At 34.2% G+C, this 21217-nt stretch overlaps 1 protein-coding gene across 1 annotated transcript; it reads left to right on the top strand.

Moving 5' to 3' along the window:
• Positions 1-14975: 14975 nt before the first annotated feature.
• LOC120201949 lies at positions 14976-16818 on the top strand. Its single transcript, XM_039202458.1, has 5 exons — positions 14976-15129; positions 15885-15997; positions 16078-16167; positions 16260-16358; positions 16522-16818. The coding sequence occupies exons 1-5, from the start codon at positions 14976-14978 to the stop codon at positions 16621-16623; spliced, it is 558 nt and encodes a 185-aa protein (XP_039058389.1). The 3' UTR covers positions 16624-16818.
• Positions 16819-21217: the final 4399 nt, after the last annotated feature.

Below are 21217 nucleotides of genomic sequence, written 5' to 3' on the forward strand. Positions count from 1 at the left end.
ACTGGTATCGAACCCTGTGAGGTAAAGTAGAAAAAACATCAACAACAACTATGTACAGTAACCAGAATAAAAGCTATGGATTTTGTACAGGGAAAATAATTTCAGTGACCAAAAATACTTTATAATATACGATTTTAACCAATTTTTTTTGGATTTGCCAAAATGACCAATTAAATCGCAATGCGATCGATAATTCGCAACGCGATCTCCGGTATCGCAAATCAGTTTCCAGATTCGCAACGCGAACATCGACTATCACAACGCGAACTTCGACTATTTTCCAAATTCGTTGCGATAGTCCAAGTTCGCGTTGCGATAGTCCAAGTTCGTTGCAATAATCGAAGTTCGCGTTGCGATTTATTCCAAGTTCGTTGCGATAGTCGAAGTTCGCGTTGCGATTTATTCCAAGTTCGTTGCGATAGTCGAAGTTCGCGTTGCGATTTATTCCAAGTTCGTTGCGATAGTCGAAGTTCGCGTTGCGATTTATTCCAAGTTCGTTGCGATAGTCGAAGTTCACGTTGCGATTTATTTCAAATTCGTTGCGATAGTCCAAAATCACAACGACCACGAGACGAGACGAGACGGCGGCGGCGGCGCGCGAGAGTCCCCTTGTTCTCTATCACTCAACAAAGAAGTGGGAAAGCCAAGCCTTAAATACCATTCCCAATAGTATTTCCAATACTATGTGGGATTGAGCATTATCAACACTTGTTCTCAATACTAAAATAATTAAAAATAGATATAAAATAAATAAATAAATAAATAAATATAAAATATTTATCTAAAAATAATTAAAATAATTAAAAATAGATATAATTTATAAAAGTAAAATATTTATTTATTTAAAAATATCAATAAATGGACATCCAGTTGCTTTAAGACTGCCCTTTCTTAATATATAAAAAATAAGTAAATATTTATTATTTAAACAAATATATATATATATATATATATATATGACTAATATAATAAAATAATAATTAAAGTAATAATTTAAATATATTGAAATTAACAGGGTACTAATTAAATAAAATAAATTGCAATCTAATAATGAATAAAATAAATAAGAATTAAAACTATAATATAAACACATTTAACGTTATATATAATAATACCATATATAAGAAAAGCAATCATTGTAAATGAATAGAATAAATACTAAAAGAGATTTGTATTTTAATAAATAATTATATAATAAAATCAAATGGTATTAATTTATATTATGATTTAAAATGGATAAAATGGAAAGTAAATTTAAGATACCAATTATAAATAAATGAAAAGGAAAATAAAGTCAAAGATATAAGCATTAAGATTACAAGTAATTAAGGAGAATGAAACATTAAAGGCAAATTAATCATGAATATCTAATTGACAACAAATTTGAGAGTTTTTAAACAACAAATAATTGAAATTTAAAGCAATTAAATTATATTCATATATAAAATTCATAGTAAAAAAATGAGAACTATAAAAATTAGTGATTAAATTATAAACTAATGAAATTAAATACCTAATTCATAATTAATTATTTATAATTACATGGATTAAACATGTTATTTTACCCATTTATTAATTTGGTGACTAAAATAAAATTATATTAAATTAGCACATTAAATTAAAACAAATTAAAATATATAATTCGGGGTTTAAAATATTTATTAATAAAATTATGACGGCTAAATCGGATATTTGCCTAATATATATATTTACTGTAAAGGAATAAACTAGTATAAATTAAAATGGGAAAACCAAATTATAATAAATAAAAACATACTATAATGATCAAATTGCAAGTTTTTAAAGGTACAGTGGTTGCGGGAATAGTTTAGTCGTGCGTGAAATTACACAAAGGCCCCTCATCAAAACTACGTCGTTTTGGTGAGGGTATTTAAACCCTGTTATAGCCGGCCTTAAGGGCCATTTTCTCATTTGTTCTTTCTTCTTCTCTCTCTAAACTGAGAGAGTTTAACATTCTCTCTCGCCTCTCTCTTCAAATCCCTCATCGGAGGGATTAGAGTTCCGGTCGGCAACCGTGCTCCGGTGCCGACCACCACTGCCGGACACCGCCTCTGGTGGCCGGAAAAGAAAAAACCCCCCTCAAAAGATAGATCGGTAATACCTAAAACCGATTTAGACCTCCGTTTCCTTTAAATAGCCCCGAATTTACGTAGATCTTAAAAAAAACTACCTTCGGTTTTTTTGATTTTCCGACGACGTTTAGAGTTATGCTATGTGGTAAGTCTCTCGGTTTTTTTTTTCTTTTCTCTCGGTTTGTATTTGCTCTCAGGTTTTTGCTTGCTTTCTGTCTGTTGATTGTTGTATGCTTGATGGGTTGTTGTCCTTCTCTTTGTTGCTGCGTTGGTTGTTCTCTCCGGCTCCTCTGTTGCTCTCTGTTGTTTTCTTTTCGCATGTATGGTGGCCATTTTTATAGGCCACCACGGTGATGGCTTTAGACTGGTTAAAGGAGTAAACTTTGGTGAGTCACCGAACTTATGGTGACTCACGGAAGAATGGGATGCGTGGACGGCTAGAATGACTCTTCTGGGGCTTCGACGGGCGTCGTGGCAGCTGTTGAGGATGGCGGCGTTGTAGTTGAAGCACCTGGCAGTGGAAACGTCGGTAGCGTCGGTTGGACCACCTAGCAGCAAAGGATAAAGCGGCTGCTCATCTTCACAACGGCGGCTGGCAGCTTGGGGAAACCTTAGAAGGGTTAGGGTTTCTCAACCGGGTTAGGTTTGCATTTCTTTGGGCTTCAAGATTTGTAAATGGGCATGTAAAAATGTAATAATAATAAATTATTTATTTAATAATAATAATATAATAATAATATTAAAACAAAATAATAATAATAAATAAAATAAATGAAATAAAAAAACTAGTGTCTTCAGCTGCCCCTCTTTGTTCATTCTTGTGTTAACGAGAATAGGGCAAAGACGAAAAGACAATAAGTTTTTTTTCATTTGACTTCACTTGATTATGATGGAAATGTTGAACAAGTTCTTCTTTGGGATTAGTTCTTCTCATTATGAACTTTTCCACTGGGGATGACAATTTATCTCATTCTATAATGCAATCTAGCAAATAGTTGAACAAATTCTTCTCTTTCAAATGAGTTCTTCTCATTATGAACACTTCTGGTAATGTTGATGATGATCTATCTCCTTCTGTGATAGAATCATGAAAAAGATTGAACAAGTTCTTCCTTCTTCAGATGAGTTCTTCTCATTATGAACTCTCTCTGGAAAAGTTGATCCATCAAGTGATGAATTCGAGCAAAAAGTTGAACAAGTTCTTCTCATTATGAACTTCTTCTTCCTTCTTCAGATGAGTTTTTCTCATTATGAACTCTAGCTGGTAATAATGATCCATAGAATGATGAATTCAAACAAAAAGTTGAACAAGTTCTTCTCATTATGAACTTCTTCTTCTTTCTTCAGATGAGTTCTTCTTATTATGAACTTGACCTGGCAATGTTGATCCATCGGGTGATGAATTAAAGCAAAAGGTTGAACAAGTTCTTCTTATTATGAACTTCTTCTTCCTTCTTCAGATGAGTTCTTCTCATTATGAACTTTCTCTGGAAATGTTGATCCATCAAGTGATGGATTTGAGCAAAAGGTTGAACAAGCTCTTCTCATTATGAACTTCTTCTTCATTCTTCAGATGAGTTCTTCTCATTATGAACTTCTTCTTCATTCTTCAGATGAGTTCTTCTCATTATGAACTTTCTCTGGAAATGTTGATCCATCAAGTGACGGATTTGAGAAAAAGGTTGAACAAGCTCTTCTCATTATAAACTTCTTCTTCCTTCTTCAGATGAGTTCTTCTCATTATGAACTCCTTCTGGAAATGTTGATCCATTGTGATGGATTTGAATCTTTGCTAAAATCTTTGAAATTCCTGTCAAAATTCAACATGGATAAAATGAATGGAAATGCACCTATTTTTGCAAATGCCTAAATATGATGCATGAATATTAAGTTCATTTTTATTTGATTTCAAAGTGGTGAACTCGGTCTTCCTTCACTTGGTCAAAATTATGTCTTCTTTGTGTCTTCTTTGCTTGATTTAAGTCTCAGAAGAAATGTTTCATTTATGGAATTCTTGCCGTAATCAAAATTATGACCTTGATGCCCCATTTTTATCTTTGATAACATAGGCTTTCTTTGCTTGGACTTGTGTAGAAATCCAATAAAGCTTTCATCTTTGAAAAGAGAATCTATCATCTTTGAAGAGGTTAGATGTAGATATGCCTGACTCAGCAAGGATTAATTGGGAGAGTAGAGTCTGTTCTGTTTTAACTCTTGAAACACATCACAATGAGGATTTATCATAATTCCTTTCACGTCTACACATCTAATTATATCTCGAACAATACAACTTGAACCATATCATGTCAAGTTATTTAACAATAACCTATCATTCAACTTTAGTTGGCTCTACTAGTTTCTTATTGTTAAAAATTTCAGCTTCCCTTCTGTGGAAAGAAATCTTCATCATATCTCACTTCTACCCTTGAGGTTGAAGAAGACAAACTTCATCTTGAACCAATAAATGGAAACCATCTGATTACAACATTGGTTCAACATCAGAATGACTGGTTTGTAAAACATTTGTCAATACATTCATCATCTCATGTGGTTTATGCTCAGATGCTAGTAAAACATTTGACAACACATTCATCCTTCCTGTGGCTTCTGCACAGATGCTATTTGACAACACATTCATCATTTCATGTGACTTATGCACAGATTTCTGGTCAGGGAGGCTCTTTCGTAGCGCTCAGAACTTTCGTATAACGGCACAAGACCACTTGAGAACAAAACTCAATAGGAATACAAATGAGATGCTGGTGTGACCAAAAAGTTGATCAAATTCGCGAGATATGCTAGTGATGAATTGAAATAAGAGATACCAATTGATCTTGATATTGTCTCAGGCAAGGGTAAGTGTGATATTGATCACGTTTTTTCCATAACAAGTGTTGTAGGAATTAGAAACATATCAGCTATAGGAGCCTATGTACAGAACGATATCCATGGAATTCTTACCGCTGGGATGAAACGCACAGGATAAAACCCAAAATAGATGAAAACTCAATTCACCCTGGCTGGCAATGATAACTCCAATAACAACGGGAATAAGGGTAACATACATAAGTCAAGCCTCTTTCTTTAATGTCATCAAGTAGGCAAAACTGATGTGAAAAATGATTTTGTAGCCTCAACAACATAATTAAAACTAACTGCCAGGAATCTCAAAGAAATATGTTCAATCATCACCGACATACAGAATAAAAAATTCAAAGTCGAAATCTTGAGGAACTGAACCCTGGATCGAACGGTCTACATGGGGACCAAATTTAAAGAACATGCTGTCATGTAACACATGGTTAAGAAGATTGGGTATTTGAAACCATACTTGCTGAGTAAATATTTGTTCAACAATAGGACCCTAATGCAACTTCCTGATGAACGAAGCAATTATGTATAGATAGCTCGACTGTCACTGTTTTACCCTTTTTATTCTTCATATCTTTCTGTCTGATTGGAAATATTTTCTCAAAATCAATGATCTTTAACACATGATGATGTGGGATTTCAGCATGCCCTAGCATTTGCTTCTACAGATGTTCAAAATGCACCAACGTTCCTGATTCTGATTGAAATGGGCTTTCAGCATGCCCCAACATTAGTTTCTTGTTAATCCGAGTCTTCAAAATGCCCCACATGGATCTGTCTGAAGTAACCTTCAAAATTCCCAACATCTGCTGATACAGATGTTAAAAGTATGCTCAACATTACTTCTTGCTGAGATGAGCCTCCAAGAATGCCCAAATATTAATATTGCTATGAGCTTTCAAAATGCCCCACCATTCTATTTATGGTTGAAAATGGGCTTTCAAGATGTCCCACATGGATTTGTCTGACTTGGGCCTTCAAAATGCCCCTAACATTCTAATTCTGGTTTACTTTCAATGTCTGTTTGACTTGAATCTCATGATCCCTATGAGGTTCAATTTTGACAATGCATTGTTATGGGTACATGTGGATTTATTCGTGCCCCAAATCTGTTTATCTTGAATGCTCTCATTATGGTGTCACTAAACAGCAGTGTTTTCAAGTAACTGGAGGAATTCTCTTCACGTTGTCACAGACTTAAGAAGCAATCAATCATTCTGACAGAAACGTCTGAGATATGTGCCTCTTATGAATGAGGTGCCCATTTTTTTGATCTGGAGGGATCTAGTCAGACAGAGTAGTATAAATTGCTTGGTAATTCATTCCAGGCTGACATAATGAACCTTGTTTTCAGTGAAGGTTATTTCTGGAATATACTTTTCTGTGGGAGAGAAACAAATTTATGTGAACAGTAATCTGATGCAATAGCAAGACTACATATACAGTGGTACAGGCTTTTGAAAAATCTGCACACATGCAACATGTTGATTCTGATAACTACTCATCTGATTATGAAGTGATCTTTCAGGATGATTTCAAAGATATTGATAGTTCTTCTGATACCGAGGAAATCTTGAATTCTGATTTTGATAAGGAGAATAAACTGTTATACTTGACGAAAATGGGGTACTCAGAGGCTGAGGCTTCAATAACCATGGAGAGATGTGGTCCAGATTCATCAATTGCATAATTGACAGATTTTATATGTGCTGCTCAAATGGCTAAGGCTGCTGATGCACTTCATTCAGGAGAAGATAGGAAGTCATTATATATAATAATCCCAATTACAAGAAAAGTCAAAACTTGGACTATGATTTTTGGAAAAGGAAGAAGTAGAGGAAGCTTGAAAAGAAGCTTCTTAATAAAGATGATCATGTTCATCTTTCAAATCCAATGATTGGTTTTGGGGTTTCTACCGAACCATATCAGATAACTCAAAGAACACTTCCAGAAGATGCTATTGGGCCTCCTTATTTCTACTACGAGAATGTGGCACTTGCTCAAGTTGGTGTTTGGACTGAAATGTCTCGGTACTTATATGATGTAGAGCCAAAATTTGTAGATTCAAAGTATTTTTGTCCTGCTGGAAAAGGGGCTACATTCATAATCTGCCAATTGAGAACATATTTCCTCTTATTCCACTTCCTCCACGCACCATACATGATGCTTTTCTATTGACAACAAAATGATTACTTTCCTTCAAGTGTCCAGATGTATGTTCTTGATGAGTACCGAAAATGGAATCTGGTATAGGTTGGAAGGAATAGAGTTGCTCCACTTGAACCTGATGAGGTGGAAATGCTTCTAGGTTTCCGTCTAAACCCTACACGAGGAGGAGGATCTGCTAGAGACATGTTCCTCGGTGGTATCAATGCCCTATCTCTTTTTCTCTGGAATCAGTGATGCAAGGGTTGCCTTCTACTGTCTTGACATACCTTTGAAAATAGATGCGCAAGAACTGAATGGTGATCGGTTAGAGCAATTGATGAGTAGATTTGGTGGATTCGACCTGGTTGTCGGTGTCATCCACTGTAACAACCTTACTAGAAGAAATAAACATCATCGGGGTGAACTAGAAGATTTCTGTTGGTGAATTTACTTGCAATGACTGCTACAGTAACTGTCTCTTCTACTACTCCAAGATATATCATACTCTTACTGAACCATGGAAAAGTTTAATTGACGGTAAAACTGATTATCTTTACTTTTGGAATCTTGTAACCAATGTCACCCCATATGAAATGTCTATAAGTGTAGAATCTGTTCCAATGTCTTATTTTGTGCCACAAGTCCTTAATTTCAAGTTCAACAATCTTCTGAAGGACAACGCATATAATCATGACAAGGGAAATAATCGGCATGGAAGAGGCAATAATGATGCATCAAGACTTGAACCAGTATCACAGTATAACTAGAGTGCAAATGGTGACTTGTTCATTTCCATAATACACTTAATGGGACTTATGACTTTGTGATTGGAGAATCTGCTAGAGACATGGATTGATGGCTGGGGAAAATAATTTGTCTGATGATGCTTATCGCCTTCAGTATGAGATAAGTGATAATCTTTCTTGATGGATTGCTAATGATGTCATATGAGAGCGTTACAAGTTCAATTCTCCAGACTTTCTGGCTTTTCAGACCACTTGATTTCAAGAATGCTTCATCATTCTGGCCTGACTTATTCTTTCTACAATAGATGTAGAATAGGCAACAATCTGCTTCAAGGACCTTCCTCATTTGAGACTGTCTTGTTTGAAAAATGTTTTTCCTCCTTTCTTTATCAAAGAATGACATAATTTTGTAAAATGTTACCTATCACAGGTTCACAATAAAATCAAAGCATAAGCATGAATTCAAAGAATATCAAAAGAATCAACAATTCTTTAATGTTTGAGAATTATAGTTCTTTGACAAGTATCAAGATTTGGTTTGGTTTCAGGATGGCTTTCCTATTTTCTATGGTTACATCTATTTAAGATGTCACTTATCTATTGCTCTTTGTAAACTTTGTCACATGCCTCACTTTGAGGATTTGGTATTTTAACCAGATACGTACAAAATGACGCAACTAGGATTGCCAATTACTAGACCTTATAAAATCCTTCCATTTCAATTCTCTGGAATTTTTCATTTAGACTCATCTAATCAAAGTAGTACGAAAATATCGGTCTAAAAATGAAATTTCTGAGTGCTTGTGTGAAGTTGACTATAACAGGTGTTTCGTAACTCCCTTAGTCCATTTGTTAACACATTTGCCATTTTGGCTAGCTGAATTCAGCTTTATTGTATATAATAATATAATCACCTTTATCAGGTTAATTGAAACTTATCCATAAAGCCGGGGTGATTAACCAATTGCTCTAGAGGGATAGTTTTATTGCATATAATAGTATAATAGGTTAGCTGAATATTATCCATAAAGCCGGGGCTATTAACCATTTGCTCTAGTGGGACAACTCAAGCTTTATTGTATATAATAATATAACATGGGTATCTAAATCCAATTTCTTAAGCTTGTTAAGAAGAACTTGTTATAGTCTAGGTGTTTTGGTGGAATTCAGAAAATCTCTTTGTTAGAGTTCAATTCCCAAGCAACTGACTTAAACTAGATTTACCTATTTGTAAAAATTATGTTCATCATCGAACGTCATTAATAGAAAAATATTCTAATCGGTTTTGTAATGTAATACATCAACGATGACCCATGTTGTACGCTCCTATATATAAATACCAAGCCTTTTTGTAATTTCTTTCAATAGGAGTAGGCTATCTCATATTTGTAATATGATAGTGTTTGGGTGTATTTCTTCTGAGGTAAGGTCAATGGTCCTTGTTTTTCTGGTTTTCAATCCTTATATTCTGTCAAAGATTATAACTCTAATCATGAAGAGCTTTTTAATCCAGTTGATATTCAAAGAACTGCAAGATTGCAAAATTGACTGAATGCTCATAACCTTAATAAGCAACACAAATTTATTTATTGCACAAAAGGAGGAGAAAGGAACAAAAAACAAGTTTAAACAGGATGCTGAAAATAGAAAAGTACTACAGTGGTAGATAACAACTTCCACCTATTTATTTATCATGCCACATCTTTTCTGTAACTGGTCCAGGATTTTCATCCTTATTTGCCCCCCATTTCTTGATCATTTCTTGTGTCAACTTCTTTGGATAAACCTTCAGATACACAACTCTTTCCTTCTTCCTGAATAGTTTCCATCATCATCTTTTTCTCCCCTAACTGGAGATTGAGCTCATTTATAGATCCAGAACAACTTTTACTAAGGATGACAGCTTTGTCCTGATTCTGAATATATATTGCGGTTGTAATTGGAGTAGTATTCACCAGACTCTTTGTATTGTACATTGCCTCACTTGTCCTCAGAAAATCTGATACAGGTGTTTGAGGTTTCTTCAAACTTGAATCTTTTTCATTCATTCTTAGACCTATAGGCCAGTCTCGAATTACCTCTCCTTTTACTTCTTTATCATTTATAATTAGGGAGGTATTGAAAATTGAACGTTTTATCTTTGGCTCAAATACTTCATTTTCTTCTTCCCCTGCAGCATGTACTTCATTTGTTTTGATACTACCAACTCCATTTTGGGATTTGATTCCCGATTATTTGATCAAAACAGACTGATCCTCCACTTCTATGATTCCCTGAACCAAAAGGTCTTGAACTTGTCGTTTGAAGCGACCACAATTCTCAATGGAGTGTCCTCGGGCTCCAGCATGATAGTCACAAAAGACTTTCTCATTATACCAACTTGGATATGGAAGCAACAAAGGCTTAGCTCGACATGGAGCAATAATCTGGGCCTGAAGCAAATTGTAATATATATTGCTGCATGAAACTGAAGGAAACTTGGGCAAAATTTCTCCAGACATCACTGTCTCATTACAACTGTTTACTTTGCTTTCTTTAGCTTTCTTCAATGGCACTGAAACTTCTTCCATGCTTCTCTTCAACTTGATATTTGTCGCATTTTCTGGAGTTATACCCGACTTTTGGTGGCTTATTGGATTTCCACATTCCCTGACAAAATTCAGGTCATTTGTTTTCATTGTATCAGCTATATACTTCATAATTCCATTCAAATCTTTTACAACAGGATCCTCCAAGGGTTTCTCTCCATGGATCACAACATTCATCAGGTCCATCAGTTTGGTCATTTGTTCTTTTGAATCATCTTGAAACTTTTTTGCATGATCAGTCATATCTTGTTGAGCCTTGATAAGTTGCTCTTGCAGTTTCTCAATTCTACCAACCCTTGCTAAAATCTCATTCATGGCTATTATCTCTCTTTAGGAAGACCAAGTTAGCTCCACTTTGATTTCAAAAGTTCTTTCATGGAATCTTCCCTGAATTATTCCACATGTTTAAATGTACGCAAAATATTTTTAAACAAAATGTAATTATGTAAAGATGCAAACGCAAAAAATGAAAATATGAATGTAACCATAAAAATGTAAATTGTGCAATACAAAAGCAAACATAAAAGTATAAATGAAAAAATAAAAAAATGCAAAGATGCAAAATGCAAATGCATGTATGAAAAGGTGTTTACTTAAGAGTGATCATCTTAGAACAGATTTCATTGAACACAAAAGTTTCGGTACATCAAACAAAACTTTTACATATAGGGGACATCTTTCAGTCCTAACTTCTCTAAAGCCAAGTTAATTTCCATTCATGCTCAATAGTTGAATTGTCAGTCTGCTTCAATTCCTCGTAAAATCAGGATGGTCTATCAGCTTATGGGTCATATTGCTTGTCTGGACTGTAGCTTCTTCCATGACATTCTCTTTCATCTTCTGTATCAATTCTTGGAGTTGCTTATTTTCCCTAGTAAGAGAACCTTTCTGTCCAAGAAGTTCTTGAACAAGATCTTCATATAAGTTGCAGTTCTTTTTCAGCTTGGTGACCCCTGTTATCCACTCTTCTGGGGTACTTCCTAGGCCAGCATTTTGAAAGGCTTGACTGATCTTCTGAAAATCTTCATGCATGGTTTTCATTTCTATGCTCAATTTCTTGTTTTGGTCGTTCAAGTCCTTCAAATAACATGCTTGAGCTTCATAAAAACCTCCACTACTCTGAATGCTCTGACTGATGCTCTTACCATAGACTGTTTTTGGTATCAATCTGGTAGGATCTATGTGTAATACTTTTGGTATTAATATAACCGGTTCTCTATATACAGAACTTCCCTCGATCCTCGGAGTTTCTTCAGGATGTCTTTCATTGACCGCATCATATTTCGTTTGATCATAAAATTTTTTGTCCATTTACGATTTCTTTCCAATTTGATGAACAGTCTTTTAAGTCAACACCTTTTGGTTATGCCATGATCATGTAATGCAGGCACAAAACAAAAGAAATCAATATAAACAACTTAAAACAAAACAAAATGTATGAAAAATAAAAATGAGAAATGAAATAAATAAATTGGTAAGTACCAATTAATGAAAAGAAAATATTCTACCTATCATGGTATATAATATATCCTAACCTCATGCTTTCTAGTTCCATGCTATGTTTGGAAAAATTAACCTAACAACATGATTACTAGTTCGCATGCATTTATTCAGAGAGAAAAATAATAAATTAAATAAATTAAAAGCTAGAGCTTATTTCTCCTTTGTGTACACCTATGGACAGGGTTTCAGTACTTCTTAGATCAGGTGAAGTGCTAGGGTTTATTATATGCAGGGTTTCAGTTCTAGGAGTAAAGGTACCCGAATTGTCCTTGTTAGTGCCTCCTTGGGCTGCTAACCCTTAATCCTAGTCCACTACAGACTTAAGTGGATCGAGTTCAATTCGAGGGGACACATTTCTCTATGCCTGACACGGAGAATAAATTCCCACGAAGACATAGAGCATATGAACCCCAAAAACTACTTGTTAGGTCTGACACGAAGAATAAATTCTCACGAAGACGTCGCTTGCACTCCCACTTAAAAGGGACAAGCTTGATTATAAAGCTTATGTTATGCAATGCAAGCATTGTGTGTGAGGAGAAATATTTAAACCTCTGACAAACAAATAAATAATGAAATTTAATACTTGAAAATAAAATAAAACATTAATAAAATAATATATATATAAATATTAGGAAAATAATAAGTATATATAAAAATTTTGTAAAAAAAGAATTATAAATTAAATATATTTTTGAATTTTTAAAATTTCTAATAATCGAGACAATTTATATTTGATTTTAAAAGCTTGACCATGGTCCCCAGCGGAGTCGCCAAGCTGTCGTAACCGGTTTTCGCCCGAGCACGAATTTTTACTTGGCAGGAAAAATAAAATGAATAAATAAATGATTTTGATTTAAAAAATATTTTGGGAGTCGCCATTGACCTTTTTGGGTTAGGTAGGTCAAATACCTAAAAACAATCTTTTAAAATAGTTTTTAAGAAAACATAATTTAAAAGATAAACTGATCTTGCGTATAACCAAAAATTCATTCTTTTTAATAATAAAAAAGGTTCGTGGTCGGTTACGTTTAGGGAATGATTAGCACCCCTATAACGTCCAAAATTGGTACTTATTAATTATAAGTTGTCTCTATTATTGGAAATTTAAGAATTTAAAAATATATTTAATTTATAATTTTGTTACTTCAAATTTATAATTTTAAGAAAATCTATTAATTTATATAAAATATTTATTTATTTAGAAATATCAGAAAAGAGCTTCTAGGTGCTTTAAGACAGCTATTTTCTTAATATTAAAAAAATAAATAAATATAAAATATTTATCTAAAAATAATTAAAAATAGATATAATTTATAAAAGTAAAATATTTATTTATTTAAAAATATCAGGAAATGGACATCCAGTTGCTTTAAAACTGCCCTTTCTTAATATATAAAAAAAAGTAAATATTTATTATTTAAACAAAATATATATATATATATATATGACTAATATAATAAAATAATAATTAAAGTAATAATTTAAATATATTGAAATTAACAGGGTACTAATTAAATAAAATAAATTGCAATCTAATAATGAATAAAATAAATAAAAATTAAAACTATAATATAAACACATTTAACGTTATATATAATAATACCATATATAAGAAAAGCAATCATTGTAAATGAATAGAATAAATACTAAAAGAGATTTATATTTTAATAAATAATTATATAATAAAATCAAATGGTATTAATTTCTATTATGATTTAAAATGGATAAAATGGAAAGTAAATTTAAGATGCCAATTATAAATAAATGAAAAGGAAAATAAAGTCAAAGATATAAGCATTAAGATTACAAGTAATTAAGGAGAATGAAACATTAAAGGCAAATTAATCATGAATATCTAATTGACAACAAATTTGAGAAAGTTTTTAAACAACAAATAATTGAAATTTAAAGCAATTAAATTATATTCATATATAAAATTCATAGTAAAAAATGAGAACTATAAAAATTAGTGATTAAATTATAAACTATTGAAATTAAATACCTAATTCATAATTAATTATTTATAATTACGGGGATTAAACATGTTATTTTACCCATTTATTAATTTGGTGACTAAAATAAAATTATATTAAATTAGCACATTAAATTAAAACAAATTAAAACATATAATTCGGGGTTTAAAATATTTATTAATAAAATTATGAGGGCTAAATCGGATATTTGCCTAATATATATATTTACTGTAAATGACTAAACTAGTATAAATTAAAATGGGAAAACCAAATTATAATAAATAAAAACATACTATAATGATCAAATTGGAAGTTTTTAAAGGTACAGTGGATGCGGGAATAGTTTAGCCGTGCGTGAAATTACACAAAGGCCCCTCACCAAAACTACGTTGTTTTGGTGAGGGTATTTAAACCCTGTTATAGCCGGCCCTAAGGGCCATTTTCTCATTTGTTCTTTCTTCTTCTCTCTCTAAACTGAGAGAGTTTAACATTCTCTCTCGCCTCTCTCTTCAAATCCCTCATCGGAGGGATTAGAGTTCCGGCCGGCAACCGTGCTCCGGTGCCGACCACCACTGCCGGCCACCGCCTCCGGTGGCCGAAAAAGAAAAAAAAAACCCCTCAAAAGATAGATCGGTACTACCTAAAACCGATTTAGACCTCCGTTTCCTTTAAATAGTCCCAGATTTACGTAGATCTTAAAAAAAACTACCTTCGGTTTTTTTGATTTTCCGACGACGTTTAGAGTTCTGCTATGTGGTAAGTCTATCAGTTTTTTTCTTTTCTCTCGGTTTGTATTTGCTCTCGGGTTTTTTCTTGCTTTCTGTCTATTGATTGTTGTATGCTTGCTGGGTTGTTGTCCTTCTCTTTGTTGCTGCGTTGGTTGTTCTCTCCGGCTCCTCTGTTGCTCTCTGTTGTTTTCTTTTCGCAGGTATGGTGGCCATTTTTATAGGCCACCACGGTGATGGCTTTAGACTGGTTAAAGGAGTAAACTTTGGTGAGTCACCGAACTTGTGGTGACTCACGGAAGAATGGGACGTGTGGACGGCTGGAATGACTCTTCTGGGGGCTTCGACGGGCGTCGTGGCAGCTGCTGAGGACGGCGGCGTTGTAGTTGAAGCACCTGGCAGTGGAAACGTCGGTAGCGTCGGTTGGACCACCTGGCAGCAAAGGATAAAGTGGCTGCTCATCTTCCCAACGACGGCTGGCAGCTTGGGGAAATCCTAGAAGGGTTAGGGTTTCTCAATCGGGTTGGGTTTGCATTTCTTTGGGCTTCAGGATTTGTAAATGGGCCTGTAAAAATGTAATAATAATAAATTATTTATTTAATAATAATAATATAATATAATAATAATATTAAAACAAAATAATAATAATAAATAAAACAAATGAAATAAAAAAAACTAGTGTCTTCACACCTCCCAAAAAAATTATAGTGAGAAAAGAAGATAAATAATTTTTATATAAAAAACGAAATAAAATCATAGATTAGTGGGAATCAAGTTATATTAGGATGGCAACGGCCGTAAATTAAACCGAATTACAAGAACATTTCCGTAACTAGGCTAAAATAGATCAAACCAAAAAATGGAAGGTAAAAAAAAGAACTCAACTCGCTGTCTACTCTCGTCCACGCCATGTCACCGGCCTTCCTTATGTCAATCTGTAGAGTGATAATTCATAGTTCTACTTAGCTAACTTGGGGTCTTGCAAAGGCTATGTTGTAAATTTGTAGCAGTATCATTATGTTGAAGGAAATATTTTGTCAGCACGTAGATATTTTTCCATAAACTTTACATTAGCTATCAAACGTATGTATTAAAGAGCTGTAGGTTCAAGTTGTATTTGGCAATCACAGCGGAGCTGTTTTCTACCTTGAGTTATATGTATACTGTAATTCTGAACTACCATAAGTTATTTTGTGCTTGTCGCTATTCTTATGTTATGCTTTCTTGTGTATAGGTTCAATGAATTTGGTGTTGAGGGAGGGCCAGCTGCTAAGGCACTCAAGCCAAAATTTAATGTTTTCTCAAAGAGTGAAATCTCATACTGGTTTGGAAGTGCCAGAATTTGATATAAGAAGTCCAGTATTTTGCCACTGAAATAAGCATCTGCTTTTTTTTCATGTCATAACTCTAGCGATTGTTATTTACAGATTAAGTATCTAGTTGCTGCTGGTGTAGCCTCCAAGGGTGTTGGGCGTCTCCTTTTTATCTTTGGCGGCACTATGGGAGCTTATCTTCTGGTACGTTTTCCGGTCTAGCGTTATTATGCACTAATAGATCAATCATGAACCAACTCAACTGATAAAAGTACTAAAATATTGTTTTCCTGTAGGCTGTGCAACAGGTCATCATTACTCCTATCCTGTATGACTTCTACAACTATGACACCGAAAAGAAAGAATTCGACCTACTCTTTTCAAAGTTCTCACAGGTGTGATAGTGTTCATTTTTCATTAAGGAACAAGGGTTGATTTGTGTCTTCATTTCTTCCTTGTAATCGTATATCTCTTGTCAGTGGCTCTTTTCGAGCTTTCAATCTGGATGATGAAAATTTTGATGTTACTGTTTCTAACCAAATTCCCTTTACGTCTTAGAACTTGGCTCTGCTTGGGGCATTACTCTTCTTCATTGGCACGAAGAACACATTGCCCAGGAGACAACTCAAGAAAAAGGCTCCGAAAACCAAGACAGTTTGAAGGAGGAACTCATGGTAAACCGAGGGTGAATTGTTCGATCTCGATGTCTACTGCGATATATTTTTGTATGGTTTGTAGCAATGCTTTGTTCTTCAGAGTTAGGGTTAGAAAGAGGGCATATTACGTTCACTTTGATACTGTCACCTGCAAAGTTAAGTTCATTTTGATTTAATTGAGTCTGAGGAAGAATTTTATTATTTGCTTTCAATTCTAATGCTCTATTTATACTTTGATCATTTTGCTTGGATTTTTTAATTGTGAAATCGTGGTGCATGTTATTTTATCCCCAGAAGAATATTTAACTGCAGTTTATGCCTCTAGATAGTTGTAATTTCTATATCATATTTTATACTTCTAACATAGCCTTTTGCAATTCTACTTGTGGCATGTTACACACTATCTTCTTTTGTAAAACAATTATCTATAATCTACAACTAAAATTAAAAGTAATTCCGAATAATTGGTTACTTGATCTCTAATTTGAAGTACTTCGAACTCAAATTTAATACTAAAAATATTATAAATACTTATATTTTATAATATCTTTAGTTATTAATTCTATTCCGATATTATTTTAATAAATTAATTACATATTTAAAATATAATGAAATAATAATTTTTAAAGAAACAAGGTTATCACTATCACGCCTAAACACAAATTTTATGATATTATTATTATTATTATTTTCTTAAGTTTTTGATGTTGTATTTCGTTAACGTTGTTTTAATTCCTAATTCTTAAAATATAATTTATATTAAGTTTATTTATATATCACATTTTATAATATAATTATTAGCATTTGATTTTATATAACACAATATTGATTTTATAGTGGAATGAAATGTAAGGAAGAGACTATGTAAAACCTTTTGATAAGTGAATTGGATATCGGTGATTGTAAAATATAAAATTTTAATCAAGACTATTGATGGTCTAAGTAGGAAGTCGGTGATCTTAGCTGGTTCAACCATTTTAGATTGGACGGAGAGTTATAATCAATGATGGTGGTGTGGAGAAAAGAGAGAAAAGGATTAGAGAAGATAATGAAAATGGGTGTGGGGTTGGAGATCCTCTCCTTTCAGTGATGGTGATGTAGAGAAAGTAGAGAATGATTGGAAAAGATAATGAAAATGGGTGTGGGGTTGAAGATCCTCTCCTTTAGGCTTGCCCGTGTGGGAATATATGTTCCTGACCCCAAACATTAGGGTGTAACAACAAACAAAAATTAGGGTTAGAGCACTCCAAGTATATAAAGGTGACTTAGAAGCTTTAACTTTTCTCTATGGTGGGGGATATTCGGTCAGAGCACGAGGGTCACCACTATAAAGCTAAAACGGGATGAGATGAAGCACTTCACAGAGTTGAAGAAAAGGAACTAGCTAAGTGTTCTAGAGGAGATAAAAGGACTTTCGGTGCAATTTGCACCGAAAATTAGCAGTATTTGTTGAATTTTGCTAAAGGGTAAATTACACAATTTAGTTATTATAATTTAGGGTATTTACAAATTAGTCCTTAAGCTTCAACTATAAATACCCTAGTTCACTTAGCTTCAAAATCATCCCAAAGCATTCTAGCTTTCTTCCAATACTAGAGAATTTAGAGAGTTTCTTGAGAGTTATTTTCTCCTTTTTATTAAGAGAGGATTATCATTGTTTTCTCCTTGGTAGATCGAGAGAAGTTGTAATTCATATTTTCTCATAGTGAAATTCTTCATTGTTGCCGTGGTTTTTACTATATATTATTTAGGGGTTTTCCAAGTAAATTTTGTGTCTCTTTTATCTCCATTTTTATTTTCTCAAATTATCAGTTGTGATTTTGTTCTATCCGATAGCCGTCTTTCGCAATAATTGGTATCCGAGCCAGATTTGAGTGTGTAATATTTGCTTATTGTCTTTGTGGTTGCCACCAAAAGGTGGATCCTCCAACATAAGAAAGTAAGAAGGTATTACCCATTCTTTGAAGGTTCCAGAGAATGATTCACAATAGTGAAATAGTGGGGAGCTATCCGTAATAGAAGCTATGGCAATGAAATTTGATATTGAAAAATTTAATGGGAGAAATTTCTCATTGTGGAAATTAAAGATGAAGGCTATCCTGAGGAAAGACGATTGTCTAGCAGCTATCAGTGAAAGGCCGGTAGATTTCACTGATGACAACAAATGGATCGAAATGGACGGGAATGATATGGCAAACTTTCATCTAGCATTAGCAGATGAAGTATTGTCAAACATCGAGGAGAACAAGACGGCTAAGGAGATATGAGATCATCACACCAAATTGTACGAGGCCACATCGTTTCACAATAAAAATTTTCTTAAGAGAAAATTGTACACTCTCCGTATGTCAGAATCTACTTCAGTGACGGAGCACTTAAACACGCTGAACACCTTATTTTCTCAGCTTACATCATTACGATGTATAATTGGAGAACAAAAATGTGTTGAACTTCTACTTCAAAGTCTAAATGATTCGTATGATCAACTCATCATCAACTTGACAAATAGTAATGTCACAAGTCTAGTCTTTGATGACGTTGCAGCTGCTGTTCTACAAAAAAAATCAGCGCAAGAACAAGGAAGTCAGACAAGTAAATCTGCAATAAGCAGAAGTGTTGACAACGATGAGAGGGGGATCAACAGAACGTGGCCAAAGTAGTAGTCACAAACATGGTAGATCGAAGTCAAGGAGCAAAAAGAATTTAAAGTGCTACAACTGTGGAAAGAAGGGTCACTTGAAGAAGGATTGTTGGAGTCTAAATAAAAACTCCAATCCACAAGGCAATACCACAAACACTTCAGATGATGGAGATGCTCTATGCTGTGAATCATCAACCACCGTGGAAGGCAGAAAGAGATATGCAGATATATGGCTCATTGATTCGGGAGAAACATATCACATAACCTCAAGAAGAGAATGGTTACATCATTATGAATATGTATCAGGAGGATCTGTGTATAGTTGCAATGATCATGCCTTGGAGATCGTTGGCGTGGGAACCATCAAATTGAAGATGTATGATGGAACAATTAAAATTGTTTGAGATGTGCGGCACGTGAAAGGCCTGAAGAAAAATTTATTATCCTACGGATTGTTGGATAATAATGCAAGCAAGATTGAAACACGGAAAGGAATCATGAAGGTGTTTAATGGAGCGCTTGTGGTGCTGAAAGGCAAAAAGATAGCTGCAAACTTGTACATGCTGAAGGGAGAAACTTTGCTAGAAGCAGAAGCCTTTGTTGTCTCATGTAGTTCAGATTCTACAATGCTATGGCATCAGAAACTTGGACACATGTAAGAATAAGGAATGAAAGTCCTTGTGGAGCAAAAGCTACTTCCAGGCTTAACAAAGGTATCACTTACTTTGTGTGAGCATTGCATAACAAGTAAGCAGCACCGGTTGAAATTCAACATGTCAAATTCTAGAGGGAAAAGTGTTCTAGAATTGGTTCACTCTGACGTATGGCAAGCACCAGTTACATCCCTAGGCGGAGCAAAATACTTTGTCTTATTTATTGATGACTACTCCAGTAGATGTTGGGTGTACCCTATTAAAAAGAAGTCAGGCGTGTTTTCCACTTTCAAAAACTTCAAAGCGCGGGTGGAACTTGATTCTGGAAATAAGATCAAGTGTTTCAGAACAGATAATGGAGGAGAATACACAACTGAAGAATTTGATGACTTTTGCAGAAAAGAAGGCATCAAAAGACAGTTCACAATGGCGAACACTCCTCAACAAAATGGACTGGCAGAGCGGATGAACAGAACCTTGTAAGAAAGAACAAGAGCAATGTTGAGGGTTGCAGGCCTAGAAAAACCATTCTGGGAAGAAGCAGTCAATATCGCCTGTTATTTAGTGAATCGAGCTCCATCAACTGCAATAGAGCTAAAGATACCAATGGAGATGTGGACTAGTAAACCAGCTGATTATTCAAACCTCCATGTATTTGGAAGTATTGTGTACGTGATGTACAACTCCCAAGAAATTTCAAAGTTGGATCTAAAATCCAGGAAATACAAATTCTTGGGGTATGCTGATGGTGTAAAGGGGTATCGCTTGTGGGATCCTACTGCCTGTAAAGTGATCATTAGCAGGGATGTTATCTTTGTAGAAGATAAACTACAAATAAAAGAAGACGATGATAGCGCTGAAAAGTCAGAGACTATACAGATACATGTAGAAAAGGAGTTTGAACAAGGAGATTCTTCTAAAGCAGAACCAACACATGATGAACAAGAACTAGAGAGTTCTGAAGCTCCAACAACTCGTCAATCAGATCGTGTGAGAAGACGTCCCAATTGGCACTAAGATTATGTTACAGAAGGTAATATTGCATACTACCTTTTAACAGATGACGATGAGCTATCAACATACTAGGAGGCAATAAACAACTCAGATGCTTCACTGTGGATGATAGCAATGCAAGAAGAAATTGAAGCCCTTCATAAAAATAATACATGGGACCTTGTGCCACTACCACAAGGAAAGAAGCCAATTGGTAACAAATGGGTCTTTAAAATCAAGCGAAATGGTGACGATCAAGTTGAGAGGTATCGTGCAAGACTGGTGGTTAAAGGATATGCTCAAAAAGAATG

Source organism: Hibiscus syriacus, unplaced genomic scaffold, assembly GCF_006381635.1.
Source record: "Hibiscus syriacus cultivar Baekdansim isolate YM2019G1 unplaced genomic scaffold, ASM638163v2 tig00008013_pilon, whole genome shotgun sequence".
Taxonomy (NCBI): Eukaryota; Viridiplantae; Streptophyta; class Magnoliopsida; order Malvales; family Malvaceae; genus Hibiscus; species Hibiscus syriacus.

Excerpts from the sequence above, each read along its gene's own strand:
- LOC120201949 (XM_039202458.1), top strand. The coding sequence starts at position 14,976 with ATGACTCTTCTGGGGGCTTCGACGGGCGTCGTGGCAGCTGCTGAGGAC. Across the intron at positions 15,130-15,884 it reads CATCTTCCCAACGACGGCTG|GTTCAATGAATTTGGTGTTG; the intron begins GCAGCTTGGGGA and ends TCTTGTGTATAG. Across the intron at positions 15,998-16,077 it reads TGGAAGTGCCAGAATTTGAT|ATTAAGTATCTAGTTGCTGC; the intron begins ATAAGAAGTCCA and ends TGTTATTTACAG.